The 16,460-nt window shown below is 39.9% G+C and overlaps 1 protein-coding gene across 1 annotated transcript in view; it reads right to left on the bottom strand.

Moving 5' to 3' along the window:
- NID1 (nidogen 1) overlaps window positions 1-15,608 on the bottom strand; it is a 36,285-nt gene extending 20,677 nt beyond the window's left edge. Inside the window, exons 1-10 of the mRNA XM_065730089.1 lie at window positions 15,411-15,608; window positions 10,883-11,182; window positions 9,988-10,217; window positions 8,967-9,391; window positions 8,005-8,154; window positions 6,701-6,952; window positions 5,383-5,583; window positions 3,885-4,130; window positions 2,844-2,987; window positions 1,250-1,378 (exon numbers count right to left, since the gene is read on the bottom strand). Of these exons, the coding sequence (XP_065586161.1) occupies window positions 1,250-1,378; window positions 2,844-2,987; window positions 3,885-4,130; window positions 5,383-5,583; window positions 6,701-6,952; window positions 8,005-8,154; window positions 8,967-9,391; window positions 9,988-10,217; window positions 10,883-11,182; window positions 15,411-15,608 (2,275 nt within the window). The remainder of the gene's footprint in view (window positions 1-1,249; window positions 1,379-2,843; window positions 2,988-3,884; window positions 4,131-5,382; window positions 5,584-6,700; window positions 6,953-8,004; window positions 8,155-8,966; window positions 9,392-9,987; window positions 10,218-10,882; window positions 11,183-15,410) is intronic.
- Window positions 15,609-16,460: the final 852 nt, after the last annotated feature.

Genomic DNA, 16,460 nt, shown 5'->3' with positions numbered 1-16,460 from the left:
GGCTTTCATCACTTGGCAAGAGATGGAAGCTGTGACTCACTTAATAGGAGATAAACACATTTGTCAACTATTGGAGAGATTTTGAATAACTGCAGCAGCTGGGGCCAGTCCTGAAGATTTTCATGATTTTCTCAGTGGTGACAGTGATGACTATAAAGGCACTGCTTTACACATAATGTATTTTAGGTAATTGCTGGAGCTTTGCCTGTGCTTACCCGTTATGCCAGAGAAGAGGAAAAAAACCCATTATATTTGAAAAAGAAAGAAGCAAAACAACACAAAAATGTCAGGGCAAGAAAAATGTGGGTTTGCAGTGAACATCCATTTAGGCTTTCTTTATGCAATTCCTTCCTAAGAGCTGACAGGGGACCAGGACTAGACTCCACAATGCTCCTTTCATCACAGTACACAGATGGAAACTACTACCGTATCAGCAGGGTAAAAAAACAAATCTGCCATCATAGCCAGATCTGAAAACAGACATTATCTTCATTTCTCTGGAGAAGACCATGTCATTGTTAGAATCATTCTTATCTGTTCTGCTTCATAGAGTAGGATTTAGAGTACAAAAAAAGAGTACAAAATAACCTATTCAGAACAGCATTAGCTTTAAAGTTGGAACTCATAGGGAGCTCTGAAGTCCTCCTGTCCCTCAGTCTACAAACAGGAGAACTGGATTCATTTACAATTCTCTTCTTAACACAGTAAGTAACATGGCTGGTATGAAAAAACTGCAGTTCCACAGCAAGCCACATAAACACAAAGAAGGGTGCTGTTGCCCTGTCTCAGGCTCAAGTTGTTCAGGGGCCATAACCTGACAAAGGAATAAGACATTTATTTTCATTCTATTGGGAAACCTCTAAATTTCTTTTTCATTGAAGAAAAAGATCACACCAAAGTCCTTCCAGTTGGGTAAGGAATACCTTGGCACTCTTATTTCATGACTTTTAATTCTATTTCTATGTGAAATCTGCAACTAAGTCATGGTATAGAAAAGACAGAAGCATCCAGTAAACATTCCCATTTTATATTCAAAACAATTCTGAATGGGAAATTTTTATGAGACAGAAGCAAAGTGCTTCAGGGACCTTCTTCAGTTACCTAACAGATGGTAATCATCTAACTGCAGCACAAACTCCTAAACTCAACTCGAGTTACAAGCCAGCATGATCCTAGAAGCCATCCTGTTTCTGTGAGATGGATTACATCCTGAAAGTCAGTGGGCACTGCTTTTAAGTATGAAACTCACCAACACAAGTCCTCCCGTCTGCTCCAAACTGGTATCCCTCAACACATTCACATCGGTACGTTCCCGGCTGGTTATTGCAAACAGCATTGCTGCCACACAGACCCAGTTGCTCTGAACACTCATCAATGTCTACAATATTAAATAAATATTCCTGCTATTATAAAGATGCATTTAAAATGGATGCCAGAAAAACAGAAAACATGCAAATGTTAAATAATAGCAGGCTTGTGTATTTAATCCATGACTTGGCTAGACTACGACTCTTAGAAGTAATTAGCAACTGGAAAGTAAGTTTTCAGTTAACTGTAACCTCTGCTAATCTGCATGAAAACAAACAAACAAAAAGCCACTGGAGAGGTTTTATAGAAGAGTGGGACAGGAAACCAGCCTCTGAAGAAGATGCAGGATATAAGGTGACCAGAAGTAGTGATTACTACTCAGTAAGCAGAAACTTTAGGAAAGTCTTCTCCTTTGATCATCCACATATTAAAAAGAACATGGAGGTTATTCTTTAGCACAGTAAATGATAAATATGTGGAATTCATGTGTATTATTATGTTAAAATCCGGAGCAAAGTAACTTTTATATTTGATTCTAAAACACATTTTGCAATGCAAAATATTCAAAAAGCTTTTAATTAATTCCAAATCTCACTGTCTACTAATAAATATACACACATGTAAGAGGTAGAGCAAGTTCAGAAGCTAAGGTGATCTAAGATTTTATCAAACTGCAACAAAACAGTCACTATCCATAATTCAGTTAAACTGCAGAGATTTTGCTTCACTGCTTTTTGCTGCAAGGCGTGTACCACATGCCTGAAAAAAATCAAATTTTGGAAGTCTCTAGCAAGAAGGTGGTTTCCATTAAGTCTATGACCTGGAGCATGCAGAAGAGACTAAAATATGAAAAGAAGGAAACTTCATACTCTAAAGCTTATGGTTTATCGTAGGTTTTATTTTAGGTTCTGATTTGTACACCTAGCAATGCACTTCCTTGCCAGGAAGTGAAAACACAATGAAATAAAGACATGGAGCTTTCATTTCTTGGGCAGCTCTTACAAGCATCTAAAAATCCTGTCAAATACTACAAAGAAAAGATCTTTGACAACAGAAATACTGTGCAGTGCTGGGAACAAAAACTTCTCTGAAGAGCAAGACGAAGTACTTGGACACTTGGTCTAAGAGACTTGAGCAACAGGGATTCTCAAAGTGTATCCTAAAAAAGATTATTTCATTGGGTCCCCATATCCATGCCCCGTGCACATTCCTCATTGCCTGTAAGAACTTATAACTTAGTTGACTCGTTTTAACCAGAATTTGCAGAATGTTGCATTTCTTACAGCTAAGTCCCCACAAGTCTTAAGAAGAAGAGAAAAGATGCTTTGTAAGTTAGCATATCCAAGTGTGACTCTTCAAGACAATCAAACTTACTGACTGTGATTAATCACATACATTAGCTACCGCAACATCTCTCTAACCTACCATTCCTCAAACCAGCTTCTTAGGACAGTTCATTTAGATCCTTCAGAATGAGAGTCAATACATTCCAACCAAACCAAATCACATATTTACTAAAGAAAGATTTCTGATACCATAACAAATGTTTCCATCTCCACGGAATCCAATCGAACATTCACAGGAGAAACGATTCCCAGATCCTGCACGACATACTGCGTTGGTGTCACAGTTATGGGTACCAGTGTAGCAAGGATTCCGGCTAATATCAGCAGAACCATCTGACAAGAAAGACCATATTCAGCCATGACAATCCAAGTAATAAAACTCAGATAAAGTGCAGAAGGAGATCACTTTTAGCACAAATGAAACAAGCAAAAATTATTGCACCAGGAAGAAGAGGACTTATAGGTGATACGCAGGACATCAAGCTCAAATGACAGTATCACCTGTATGTTTTGTAACTTTGGCAAAAGATCATTAAAATCTAAAAAAAAAAAAAAAAAAAAATCACTAAGAAGAAAAAATAACCAAGATAATGCATCTTCCTGAAACTAACCTAGACCTAAAACGTGATTCTTAACAGCATGTTTTGCTCATTTTAATTTTTGGAACAAACAGAAGTGAGCATAGTCCCTTCCGTACTTATCTGTTATGCATTTTCAAATTGCTCTTTTGTTTTTATTCCGATTTCAGTGAACACAGACAAACTTGGAATGTTCCCCTAGAAAATACACTTCAGAGGCTTCCTACCTTACAAGCATTGTGCCATGTATCAAGATAAACTACAGAAACTAGCTTTTTCAAAGGTAGATTTTTTTTCACCTCTTTTGCTCTTTGCTCTGACAATACACAAAACAACTGTTAATAGAGGAACTAGGTATAAAATGTAGAAAAATGGCACACTCTCTGCATCTAAGCAGCAATATATTCAAGCTAGAATGTTGAGAGTATTTCATGAAATTAGTCACAAACTCCACTGGACTTCAAGAAGAGTTAAATACCCCTCCCCAAGTAAAAACACCAACTTCAATAGTGCCATTTCTCTTCATAAGTGACGGATCCAGATCTGCTGATAAACATAACTAATTAATATTCAGCTAATGCAAGCTAAAAGAATATAGAAACATACCTGTAATAACAGTAGCAAAAAAGGAATACTTTGAATTCATACATACCACTGATGGGGCCAATGGAATTGCTCATAGCATATCGCAGAATTTGCTCGTCTCTGTTATACAGGACAAAAATGCTGTCCACTGAGAGCTGCTGAGTAGCAAAAGCAGCATGGAGAGATTCATCATGAATGCATTCATCAAAGGAGATGGTCTGTCGCCACTGATAGGCACCGGTATACGTGGAGGAAACCCCATCCCTTTCTGGCTCTGTCACTGTGTACTCTCTGGTGGATGACGAAGTGATCACTGCAATATGGCAACATACTCTGATCAGAACAGAAAGCAAAAATCTCTGCCCACTGCTACGTAGATCCATTTGGATGCAAAAGAGAAAGCACTTGATTAGACTTGTTCTGTTCTCAGCACAGTCATAATGAACAGGAAATGTGATTTATCGTGACATGATTTAAAAATTCATCTTAGCTTTATGGGTTGCCACGTAATGAAAATTTAACTCAGGAAACTTACAAGTTCCTTTAGATAAATCTGCCCAAACAACTCCTCTGAATCTCTGAAGTTGTTCAGTGCAGAGTCTTCCTGCTGCTTCTAACACCTCTCAGCTCGTAAGGGCAGGCAAAGCAGCAAGAGTGGCTTGGTACCAAATACCAAAGTCAACATCAGCAGATATAATGCAGTGATGGTGCAACTACACCACTTGAAGCTACCTGTAGCAGCCAAAGGGTACCCCTGGAACAAAATGCCCTCTCTCTAGTATCTAGATGCACTTGATTGCACCACTTGCTGCTTCCTCTCTATTGCTTCTTGATGGCTGGGCGGCCAGCAGGAACACTTTGTTTTTGCTGGGTTGAGTCATGCATCATATTATCCAGGAAGAATTAAGTAAAGAGAGGAATACCCCACAGTAAGTGTCAAAATGAAGAACAGAACTACTCTTACCACATCTCTGAGAGAAGGAAGAGAAGTACTGAAGAAACAATGAAGGACGCTGATAAAAGGACACTGATAAGGGAATTAAGAGCCTCCTAATCTTCAAGAAAGTTGTTCAAATTCAGCTCAAATAATACTGACAAATGCTTGTTACTGACATAAGGCATGGCCACTGAGGTGCAGCTTACACAACACATACTGGTAAATAACTAATTGGTTTGCACGGTCTCATTGAACTAAAGCCCATTTAGTGGCATTACTACAAACTGGGCCAGTTCAGCTCCCACTGGAGAGCTATGGACTCCACAAAAAGCTTTGCAGTGTGTATGTCTACCACGAACAGTGTAAAAAATAAGATCAATAAAAGAGGACAGCTAACATCAGCTCAATATTAAACTCACTTTTTTTTCAATAAAACGTTCAGAAATATTTGCATTGTTCTACTCAAAATCCACCTTCTGGAACCCATTGCTAAGAGTCAAAATTATATAAATTGAGGATCACAAGCACATCCTTTAAGAAGCTAATAAAATCATGCTTTTCAGATTATCTTTCTCTCCCCTCTGAGAATTGTGCACTTACATATCAATTCCTTCTTGGGAAATCTTACCAGAACTAGAGGCATGATAGAGTTCAGTGTAAGGTTCAATATGGACTGATGCACCAGGGGGGACTTCGGGTATTCTGCCTTCCATTTCTGTGCTGATGGTAAGGTGACCATGCTCATCAATTCCACTGAATTTCTGCTTTATAACCAGCTTCTCATTGTTGCCAAGAAAAGTGACTTCAGTTTGCCGTGTAAACTCCCCACCTAAAGCAACAGCATTAGTTAAACCATGCAACAGTGGTTTCTGAATCCTACTCACCACAACCACTTCTACAAGGTAAAATTAAAACAATTATTTTCTGCAAGCAAGCTTTGATGTAACACAATTGTTAATATTCTGGATCCCTACAGAAATAATTTCCAAAGGTTTATTAATAATGTCACAAGGAAATTCTCTCTTCTTAAACACTGAATATGCTAAACTGTGAGTAATCCTGAAGAAGCACCTAAAATAAAGAAATACATTCAGAAAAGCTAAAAATATTCAGCATCTTCTTCTTAGTAAAAAAGAAAAAAAGCAACTGAGCTGTATGTTTTAGAGAATATGTCTATTCAGAATACAGTCAGTTAAAAACAAAAAAATAAAATCCCCTACATCTGTTTCTAAATCAAAACCAGGTGAAATGTATGTTGTAAATTCTGGAAAAAGCTTCAAACACACACACACACACACACAGACTACATTAAAATCCCCAAACAATAAGCTATATTCAAATAGATTCATAGCATAAGGCTGTAAAGGATAAAATTTAAAACAGAAACACATGTTCTTTTAAGACAGACTGAACCTACAGCTTGAATTAAAGTGCGCAGACAAGCAGATAATGCCCTGGCCAGCTTTTTAAAGCTATATTTGTGAACTAAGGCTTCCTTCAAATAAGTTAGCAGGATCATTTGCATTTCATACAACATTTTCTTTTACAAAGTATATCAGGCCTTTGAGAGTGCCAATGAAACAAAGCACAAGTCTGACCTATCAGGAAATTCACACATTAGATGCCTCATAGATGTAGGGGCAGGTTTTTTTTTTTCAGTAGTTCTGTATACTCTATAACCAAAAATTAGATATGTTTAATAATCTCTTGTATGGGAATGGGATAATCTATTCTTCTCTAAGAAATATATGTGCTTGCGCAGAATCTGTAAAATAAAAAGTCCAATATTTAAACAAGAAAAATAGCGAGAAGTTTAATAAAAAGCAGTCTATTTTCAACTAAAAATAAATAGATTTTTGTCATATATTGCTTCTACATATACATTTTTTTATCTCAAGACAAGGGAAAGTACAGCACAGTTTTTAAACAATTTTAAATTAAGTTACCGGTAATGCTGAATCCATTTTTATATCCTTGCTGTTCCACAGCAAACATCCACCCTATTATACCTCCAATAGAGGCAAGAGGCAGTAAAGAATAGCCCAAAGCTTCTGGGATTGTGCTGATAGCAGTATAGGCACGTCCGTGGTTCATCACAACGTATGAGTGGAGATCGGTGTTCTCAAATGTAACTGGAATGGGGTTATTTCCTACAAAGATTCGTCCTTTGACTTTCCCATTGACTCTCTGAGGAGAACCTGGGAAATCAGTGCAATGCATCAGTTCAGTTACATGTGTATTGTCGTCAGTAAGAGGCCAAAACTGCCTCAAGAAATGCCCTTTATTCTCATCAACAATTTTTCCTCCAAAGACAACTCCATTAACAAATCACACTGTTACAGTATCTCTGACAGGAACAAGATCAGACTTCATTTCAATACCTACTGAATGTAGATTTGCTCATTCCATGCTAGAAGCATACCACCACTAGGTGCGCAGAGTAATCAGACCACCAGCCTTCAAAGAAAACATGTTCTAAGACTGACAGTGTTTTACAGAAGTAATTACTGTGGTTTACTATTTTTTTTTCCTGAATATAATTTCCTAAATGCATTCCAATTCAAGTTGCATTACCTTCAATCCTTCTTTTCTTTCTCTGAAAAGCTCAGTTTTATGAACTGAAAGTCGTGTAGTAGGTTTTGCTTCCCTTCTCTATGCAACACAAAGTTTGCAATCAGCTAGTTCAGCCATTGTAATGCATCTATATTCTGAGTCAAGTCACTACAAGGATTACAAGTGTATACATAAGAAATTCCTTTATGGATCTTACACAGGAACAAAGTTTAAATGGGTATGCAACAAAAATCCAGCAGATTAGCCCTTTAGTAAAGAAGCTTAAGAGTCAGACAAAGAGGAGCCATGCTCTTTACTTTTATGATCAGAGTTAATTTGTTCATCCCCTTTAGACAGCACATCTCTAGAGTGGGGACCATATCAGATTATAAAACACTGGAAGTTCACAACTAATTCTAACAATAACAATGGCTTCTATACTACCTATTAACTGAAATAATGTAAAGAATAACTTTTTTTCCCCTAGAAAGTTGCATCATTCATATAGTCGCTTACTTAAAATAGTTTGCTTCATTTAGAAAACAAAGCCACCATCTTAGAAAACACAGCTCACTTAAAATACCTTTCAAAACACCTCCAGTGATAACTCTTTCAAAAAACATGTAACCACTTCTCATTTTGACTACTGAAAATGGGTTGCCTTATTCAAGAACACCAAGTGTAATAGCTGTGTTACCTTCTGCTACACACTGTCTGCCATTTCCTTTGTATCCAGCAATACAACTGCAACAAAATCCATTTGGGTAATCCTTGCAAATAGCATGAACGGAGCACTGGTGGCGATTGTTAGCACAGGTCTGTTGGACGTCTGTGTGGTAGCGGAACACTGTAGAAATACCAGACACTTGTACTAGATACTTAATATTATATTAACACAGAGCACTTAAATTGTTTTGATGAAACTAAACACATCATTTTAATCTACGCTTTCCTCCAAAACACAGCCTTCCCAACCTCGGGACAAAGAACATCAGTAAAGTACCCAGAAACATGCACCAAACAGATGGCAATCGTAGTTAGCTCAACATATTTCATGGAAACCAGTAATTTCAAGAAACAGTATCTGGGTAAGTCAGTCACACTGTTCTGAATTTTCTATAAACACTTAATCACAAGTTAGAATTGCTAATTGCACCTTTGTAAAAGTCAAGGCCATGAAGCCATACCCCAGCCAATGATTTTTACAGTAATCACTATTCTTAGCCTTTATTAAATTGTCTGTATTCAGTAACTCACGTCAATGAAAGGAAAAAAGCCATGTTTCAGTAAAAATGATCATACAGCCACTTATTGCAGATATTAAAGTTCAGATCGTAACTTTAACAACAGTCTTGGACAAAAGACATGGAAAGATCAGTTCTCACTAAGAACACGACAACTTCAGGAAAGTGACCATCCCTATAGGAAGCTTTCCTTAGTAGAAATTCAGGTTCCACAGGCACTGTGAACCCGCTCTCCTGCAAGTTTGACTGCAAGACTAGTTTATTAGAATGGCAGGATGAGCCTGAGGTGACATTCAAGCTAACTGCCCCAATGAATAACACAAAATTATTAAATGCACCCAGAATCTCACATTTGAAAATCTGAATCTTTTTGCTGCCTGTATTAAAATAATCCAAGATTTACAAAAAATCTTACCTATGCCGGTTTCATCAAATTCTTCCACATCTATGACCTGGGGTTCCTGTGGGGGGAACTGCTGGGCTGGGAACTGGCGAGGTGGAGCTTTTGCTGTTGGGAAAACTCGATGACGATAAAAAGATTCAGTTGAAGGTGTTCCTGTTACATCTTGATATGAAGTTATAAGGTCTTCCACAGCTAACTGAGGAACACTGTATGTAACGTGCTGTTCCTCTTCTGTACTGTCCGTGCTACTGGTGATGTATTGTGGTCTTATTTCAGTGGAGCCATAGTCTGACATGAATGGTTTTGAAGTCAACTCCTGGTCTTCCTCACTGGGCTCTAGGCTAGCCAGAACATTGCTGACTTTGGCAGGCACAATAGTGTCAGATGAGCTACCAATCTCGAACACCCAGACACCTTGTCTCCCAGCATTGCTGCTTCTATCAAAGAGAGCATATGCCAAGTTAAAATGGTCAAGTTCACGTTTTGTGGTATTTCTATCCTACAGAAAATGTTATATTTCACTTAGAAATATCAGAACAAACTTTGGATTACCATCTACATAGCACTACACAAGTAGTTTATTCAGCTATAAAACACCACTGATAGTTTGGACAACATTTTTTTTTCCCACAGCAGTGGAAATAGGAGATATTTAAGTCACAAAAATCTTGTTGACACCTGTGAGAACTTTCTAACCTACTCCCTTTCCTTCTTGCTCACTTTTTTTTGTTTGTTTCCTTCCTCACAAAAGAGTGCGTATGACATGGTAATAAGAGTTAAAACCTGAAGAGGTCCAATTTTATAAGGTCCATTTTAAGCAGCTCCTACCAGTGACAACCGAACTATTTAGTTCTGATAAATTGCATCAAAGTCCTCATATTATTCAAGAGGATGAGTATCAGTAGCAGATGGCGATTTCTTACACAATGGCTAGTGGAATCTTACTATTTCCTTCTGAGTCATGATACAATTCAGAAAAACATGCAACTCCTTGACGTTTTCTTGATAAATTAAAACAAACGAAAAAGCGTACTTGTGTAAGTTTCTAATGCTGTCTTCTTCATTAGCAATGACATTGTAGGATCCTGGATTTTCCCAAAAGTAGTAGTTTGTGGAGGCTTGACTAAAGCCAACCATTGCAGGAATCTTTCCATCGTCGTTCTTTGAGTATGTACTATAGAACTGCAAACCACCTTCTGGATATAGGAAAATAGCATAGGAACTGGAGTCAGAAGAGGCTAGAACAGCCTGGAATGTGTTCCTCTGTGGAAAAAATAAATTAAAATCCACTTACTCATGTAAAAATACTCAAGACAGCCAATAAAATAACATTTTTAAACACAAAGACAACATTTGGATTTCCGTAACGCATAATGAATGCATCATGTACTTTACAAGGAGAAAAATATATATTATCCAAGCTTACGTTCTGCTGAAGCAGTTTTACAGTTAGCACACATAAACATTAAGCAGAAAGCATACCAAAGGTATGTTAAATCTCTCAGGAAACAGTCATGGAGGCTGCCTATGACATAACACTTCCAAGCTCAGTTACATGCATTGCATGCTGTATTGTCTTCTTAAAATAAAAAAAAATAAATAAATCTGTGCTAAACTAAACTAAGAAGATGTAGAAAATTGACATGAATATATTGGTAAATAGAATATTGAAAAAAAATTCAACTTTCATAACTTTCATGTTGCTGCAATTGTCTTTTGCTGTCTCAGAGCTCCTATATACTGTGGGAACCACAAAGACTGTACCTCAGACATCAGCTATTCATTGCTACAACAGTGCAGAGTTATTACTGCAAAAACAATGGTTGCGTCAAGTTAGGTGCAAGAAATTAATCTTTGACAAAACAAGATTTTCTAAGTTGTGGTAATGTTCTCAGCTTCATCCATTGTGAGCTCTCACTAATGTTCACCTTTTCTTCCAAAGTAAAATCTTCTCCAGGTCCCTGGTAGGGAGCCACAAGCTTCCAGGTGACAATAACAACAGCGCTGGGATCAAAAGAAGCCTCGGGAAAACCCCCTTTGATATAGTCTGATGCAAGTTGTAAGACATCTGAGGATGTATCTTCTCTGTAATAAACATTTCCACGTCCATCTGTTGTATCCAGATCAGCCATAAAAGGAGCAATAGCCCCAAAACTGACTGGGAACTGACCAAGATATTTTTCTTCATTCTTAGGTTCATTCACTGCAATAATCCCGTTTGTGGTAACCTAATTAAAAAAAAAAAAGTTACAATAAGATAAATACTGCTTATAATGGTTGTCTCTCACACCTGTGAGCTCCAGATAACACTTTTCACGGCATTTCTAAATGGAATTGAGTATGAAGTTAGTCTCATCTTTGTAAAGCAATTATGTGTTTCCGTTTTGTGCACCATTTCAGGAATCTTGGGATTTCAGCTGCCTCAAAACCAGAGTTCTGCTTTACAGACTGACCAACATTTTCCCTCTAGAAGAAAGATTTTAACTATTTATATCCCAGATAAATATCAATTCTTCCAAGATACATACATTCATCACAATTTCCCAATTTGCCAAGTCTTTTTCAGACCAGGACCCAGCATAGCCCCTTTGTGAGCCTGTCAGGAATGATGTGCAGACCTCTTCTGGTGGCCAAAAGTTTCTCTCTCTTTTAGCCATTACTCTTACAGAGTATTTTTACAACTGCGTGACTGAGGACAGGAAAGGTGAAGCAAATTTGTAAGAGATATTTTTTTGGTTAAGCAGTGGTTCTTCTCTGCAGCAGATATGGGACATCCTGTAAATTCCCTTACAGCAGACTACCCTGCTACCATACTGTGGAGGACTGTCTCTTACGTGGAAGACAAAGCAAAATGAAACCCTAAATGGTATTAAATAAAAGTGGAACTCAGTCTGATGATACAGACCTACTAGCAGGGCAGGTCATACCACTTGTGTTCAGCCAGGCACTTACAGCTCCACGGCTGATGCCACACATGCAGACAGCTCACCAAGGGGCAGAAGTCCCAAAGCCACCATCACAAGCTATGAAACTGAAACAGCCACCTCCTGCAGATTTATCTCACTCGCTACATCTCCCCGAAGAATAGGCCACCAATAGACCTTCTCACACATTTAAGACATTTATAACACTAAAAGGTCTTTATGAATGCTTAGAAGGGCATGTGAATACCTACAGTGGCTTGGACAGCAAGCCCATCAGCCTGTACCTGACTGTGCCTGTTGACTTTCAAGTTAAGAACAAGAGAGGGGCCCAGATGCACTTCTCCAGTCAACCTTCATTCACACACAGCTGAAGGGATTCCCTGTGCCTTGACTCATCCTCAGTGGATCTCCTTCAAGTATTTGTTAAGTCTTCCCTTTTACATATCTAAACATTGTGCTTTCACAAAATCATTTAAAAAGGAATTCTGCAGATCCATGACTCATACCCTGTCGTCTCTCCTATTCTGTTTGTTTTCAGTCTGGTTCCCTGCTTCCTTTCATGGTGCCTAGTTCTTATACTGAGATATATGGTCACATCTGACTCAGCTTCTTGGCTATGTAATTTCTCCTTTAGATGAAGTACACTAGGCTAATCTGCTTGCTAAGACATTTTAGCAAGGAGATGCACTCCATCTTTAAAATCAGAATTTAGAATAGAAGTTTTCTTCTTCCTTCTTGCTTATGCTTTCTGCACACAAGCACACCTACTCCTACTCCTCTGAGAGAAGACTTGCGTTTGAAATATTTCACACAAACTCCTTGTTCTCCATCAGATTTGGTGTGTGCAGACCAAATCTGCATGGTCCTCCATTTACAGTGGCATCTAAAGTAACATGAGAAAACACAACCAGGACTAGTTAGTATCACTGAACAAAATACAGACCATAAGAAATGACCTAAAGTTTGGTCTTCCTCTTTTCATCCTTTAGGGATACACTTCTGACTATTTCCTACTGAGCTAAAAACTGGAATGTAACAAGTAATTTAATAAAGGGGATACAAAAATACTAGCCATTCTCATTTTGTGTTTATACTTTATAAACAAGAGATGGTTTCGTTCTAAACGTTAAGGGGAGTGTTTGGTTGCTAGTACTCTATCACCAAGAAAACATTTGCAAGCTATTAAATGAAAATAAATGCACTGGCTGAGCACTTTGTGAAGAGATTTAAACGTAAAGAACATTCATCATTACAAAAAAAGTTACTAGTCTTTGAATTTAACAGTACATGTATCAAATTGCATAACTTCATTACTTTGAACTTCACACTGATATGTCAAAGCATGAACCTCAAAATACAGAGAGGTAATTCAGAGTAAGCACTGGGTCTTATTAAAGCATGACTGCAACCTGCCTTGGCAGGGTGCACTGGGTGACCCCCAGAGGTTTCCTCCAACCCCTGTGCTCTGTCATTCTCCTATCATTCCCATCAATAGGAAAAGGGGAAAAAAGGCACCAGGTGGGCGTTGTCTAAAGGCCAGCTGTAGAGTACGTCTTTCCTTTTAGGGTATAATTCTGTTTAAATGGTCAGGAACTAACACAGATTTATTTTTAGCATGTTAAACTTCTGGATTACACACATAGCTGACATACGTTCATGGTCTGTAAAAGAATAAATCACACACACTCTATTACAGTCATATCTTGAAAATTAAGTGAGGAGAAGGAGGCAAGAAGTAACAAAGTACTTCTACTGTAAGATAAAGTGGGTAACAAAACTGTTTCAGACAAATGACATTTTTTCCCTGTCCTAATTAGGAGGCTTTTTAAGGACATGAACATTTCTGAGGAAATAAATAAATAAATAAAAGCTTAGTAGCTGAATTTGTTTGTATAAAGAAATGTCAGTAGATTTAAACCAGTAAAACATTCAATCTAAAACACGACTAACTATTAACTTAAGCAGCTCAAAAATTAACAATGAACAAATTGCCCCAAGCTTGACTTAATGGACTCTGATTCTTCCCTAAAAAGAAATCACCTCCAGTCCTTCAGCTTTTCCACAGCTGTGAGCACCACTGTGAACTGGAAAAGTCTGAACAAAAGTATGTTATCAAAATAAATAGGGCAGAATGTGTTAGTAATAGCATTCAGCATTATAGAGCTTGCATAGAAAAGCACCTGCTTTTCTCTGAAAATATCTTCTGAAGATGAGGCAAAAGTCAAATATTTCAATTTATGTTAAACAAAAGTTCTCTCAGCCTGCTTTGAAAAGAGAGCTTTTGTTGCTGGGGGTTTTATGACATGTTGATAACAAACAATCATTCCTCAGAGGTCTTTGCCTTTTTATCAGCACGTAGAGGCAACTCAGTTGGGCTCCCTGGCTGCTGGGAAAAGAGGGAGAATCCCATGATCCAGAGCCATTTTCAAAATCTGACGAAAAACATTTTTCGTATAGTGAATATATGTATTTTATACTGTGCTTTAATTCATAAACTTGGTAATGCTCACTATCTGCTGGAAATCCTTGAGAAAACTCTGCTTACTGAATAGCATCATAGAGCTCAGTAAGCACTCACTGCCATCATACAACAGAACTGTACACTGTGGGGGCACATTTAAGGCTGCTCAGTGCATTTCATGACACTGAGACTCCTCTCTCCACCCACATAGGTTCTGTACTGTGCTTTCACTGTGCAATGTTTGTGACAGACTAAAAATGAGATAAAAGCCTCCTGATACCATACAGACTGATACTAAAACACCACTGTTGATCAGATCTGGCCTGACAGATGCCCATCCTTAGCAATCACGCTAAAAGGGCCCTAAAGCTGATTCTGGAATGGTCTCTGCACCCACACGGTCCCTGACAAAACCCCAGGGCTGATACCAAGATCGTTAAGCTGAGGAAAACCGGTGGTGTTACCAATGCGCTGCTCTCTGAGAGCTCTGTCCTCTCTCTGCCGCTTATCTGATGCCTCACTGTTATCTTTACTTCTCAGTGCCTGACATGCCTGTCACTCTGCGATCTTCCAAGAACACATCTCGTGCCTCAGAAAGCACGTTTTCAAGTGAGCTGGCTAATCAGTGACCCAGCTAAGAGCGTGGGAAGCAAGGCCATGAACTCGGAGGTTAACTGGAGCCCGGACACCCCACAGGACAGTCCAAAACCTTCATCTTCACCTTCAGCCTCGGGTCACAGCACCCACTTTCCACACAGGCACAATTCGAGTCCCTCAACCTTTCGGCACAGACTCGAATACTTGGGAACTACACTCAATCTTGAATGGTCGCGGCCACGTGGGGGTCTCACACGCCGCAAGCACAGGAACGGAAAAGTGCCAAGTTTCCCAAGCACCCCCCATGAAGACCGGTCCCAGCCACGAGACTCGCGTTACCGCAGCCGACCCTTCCAACCCCTCCCGAGCCCCACGCACACCAAGGCGCGGGCACGCGGCGGGATCCGCCCGCAGCCTCCGGCAGTGCGCGCACCGCACGGGACCCCGCAGCCAACACCCCCCGCCCGCACTCACGTAGAGGGAGCGGACGGCGGCGCCGTAGAAGCGCAGCGCGGTGCTCAGCTCCAGCGCCGCCGAGCGCGCGTCGTCCCCGGGCTCCAGCGCCGCATCGCCGCGCTCGGCTCCGTGCGGCAGCAGCAGCTCCGCGGGCAGCGCCAGCGGCAGAGCCAATGCCAGCAGCGCGCACGGCGGACAACCCAGCCCACCGCCCATACTGACGACTCCCGGCACAGCGGTGGGGCACCGCCGCTATAAGTGCGGGCAGGGGGCGGGCCAAGGGCGGTCCTGAGGCGGGGGAGCAGCCCAGGGACCCCCCGAGGCCCAGAGGGGCAGGGTCTGAGGGAAGTTCCAGCGCTGCGGCCCCGTTCCATAGCTGGTGGGGTTGCTCTCTCAGCGCTACACCAGCAATGACATATCGAAGTAGAGCAAGTTAACAACTGGATGCGAAGCAGAACTAGGAATCCCTACACTGGTTTCTGGAATCACCTTGACGCTATCTGCTCACTGTCAAAAGGAAATTAAGAAGTGCGTGGAAACGTGTTTTGGAAATCAACCTAACCCGTGACAGAGCTTCATCCGATTGCAGAATAAAACTAACAAAGCAGTCATAGAATCATTAATGTGGTTCGAAGAGACCACGAAGATCATCTAGTCCAACCCCCGACCCTCCCCCTCTGTGGCCGCTAACCATGTCCTTCAGTGAAATATCTCCACAATTCCTGAACACCTCCAGGGTCGGTGACTCCACCATCTCCCTGGGCAGCCCATTCCAATATCTCACCACAGTTTCTGAGAAGAAACGTTTCCTAATATTCAACTCAAACCCTCTGTGTATTCACAGCCTGTTTATCTGTGACTGGTGGATGTAGGGGTACCTGACTAAAGGCAAACCATGCTTGTGGAATACAGCTCCATGGAAAAAAGAAAGCCTAAATCAAACCCCTCCAGCACCCGATATATATTCTCAAAACATATAAACATAATTTCCATTGTGCCTAAGCCCCATTCTTCATCAACACAAAAGTTAACCTGAGCCAGAGGAAGATAAAAACATTGAAGGAAAAT

Source organism: Cyrtonyx montezumae, unplaced genomic scaffold, assembly GCF_038088225.1.
Source record: "Cyrtonyx montezumae isolate F1298 unplaced genomic scaffold, pur_monq_1.0 scaffold_0, whole genome shotgun sequence".
In the NCBI taxonomy this organism is placed as follows: Eukaryota; Metazoa; Chordata; class Aves; order Galliformes; family Odontophoridae; genus Cyrtonyx; species Cyrtonyx montezumae.
This window is presented reverse-complemented; position numbering and strand designations above follow the sequence as displayed.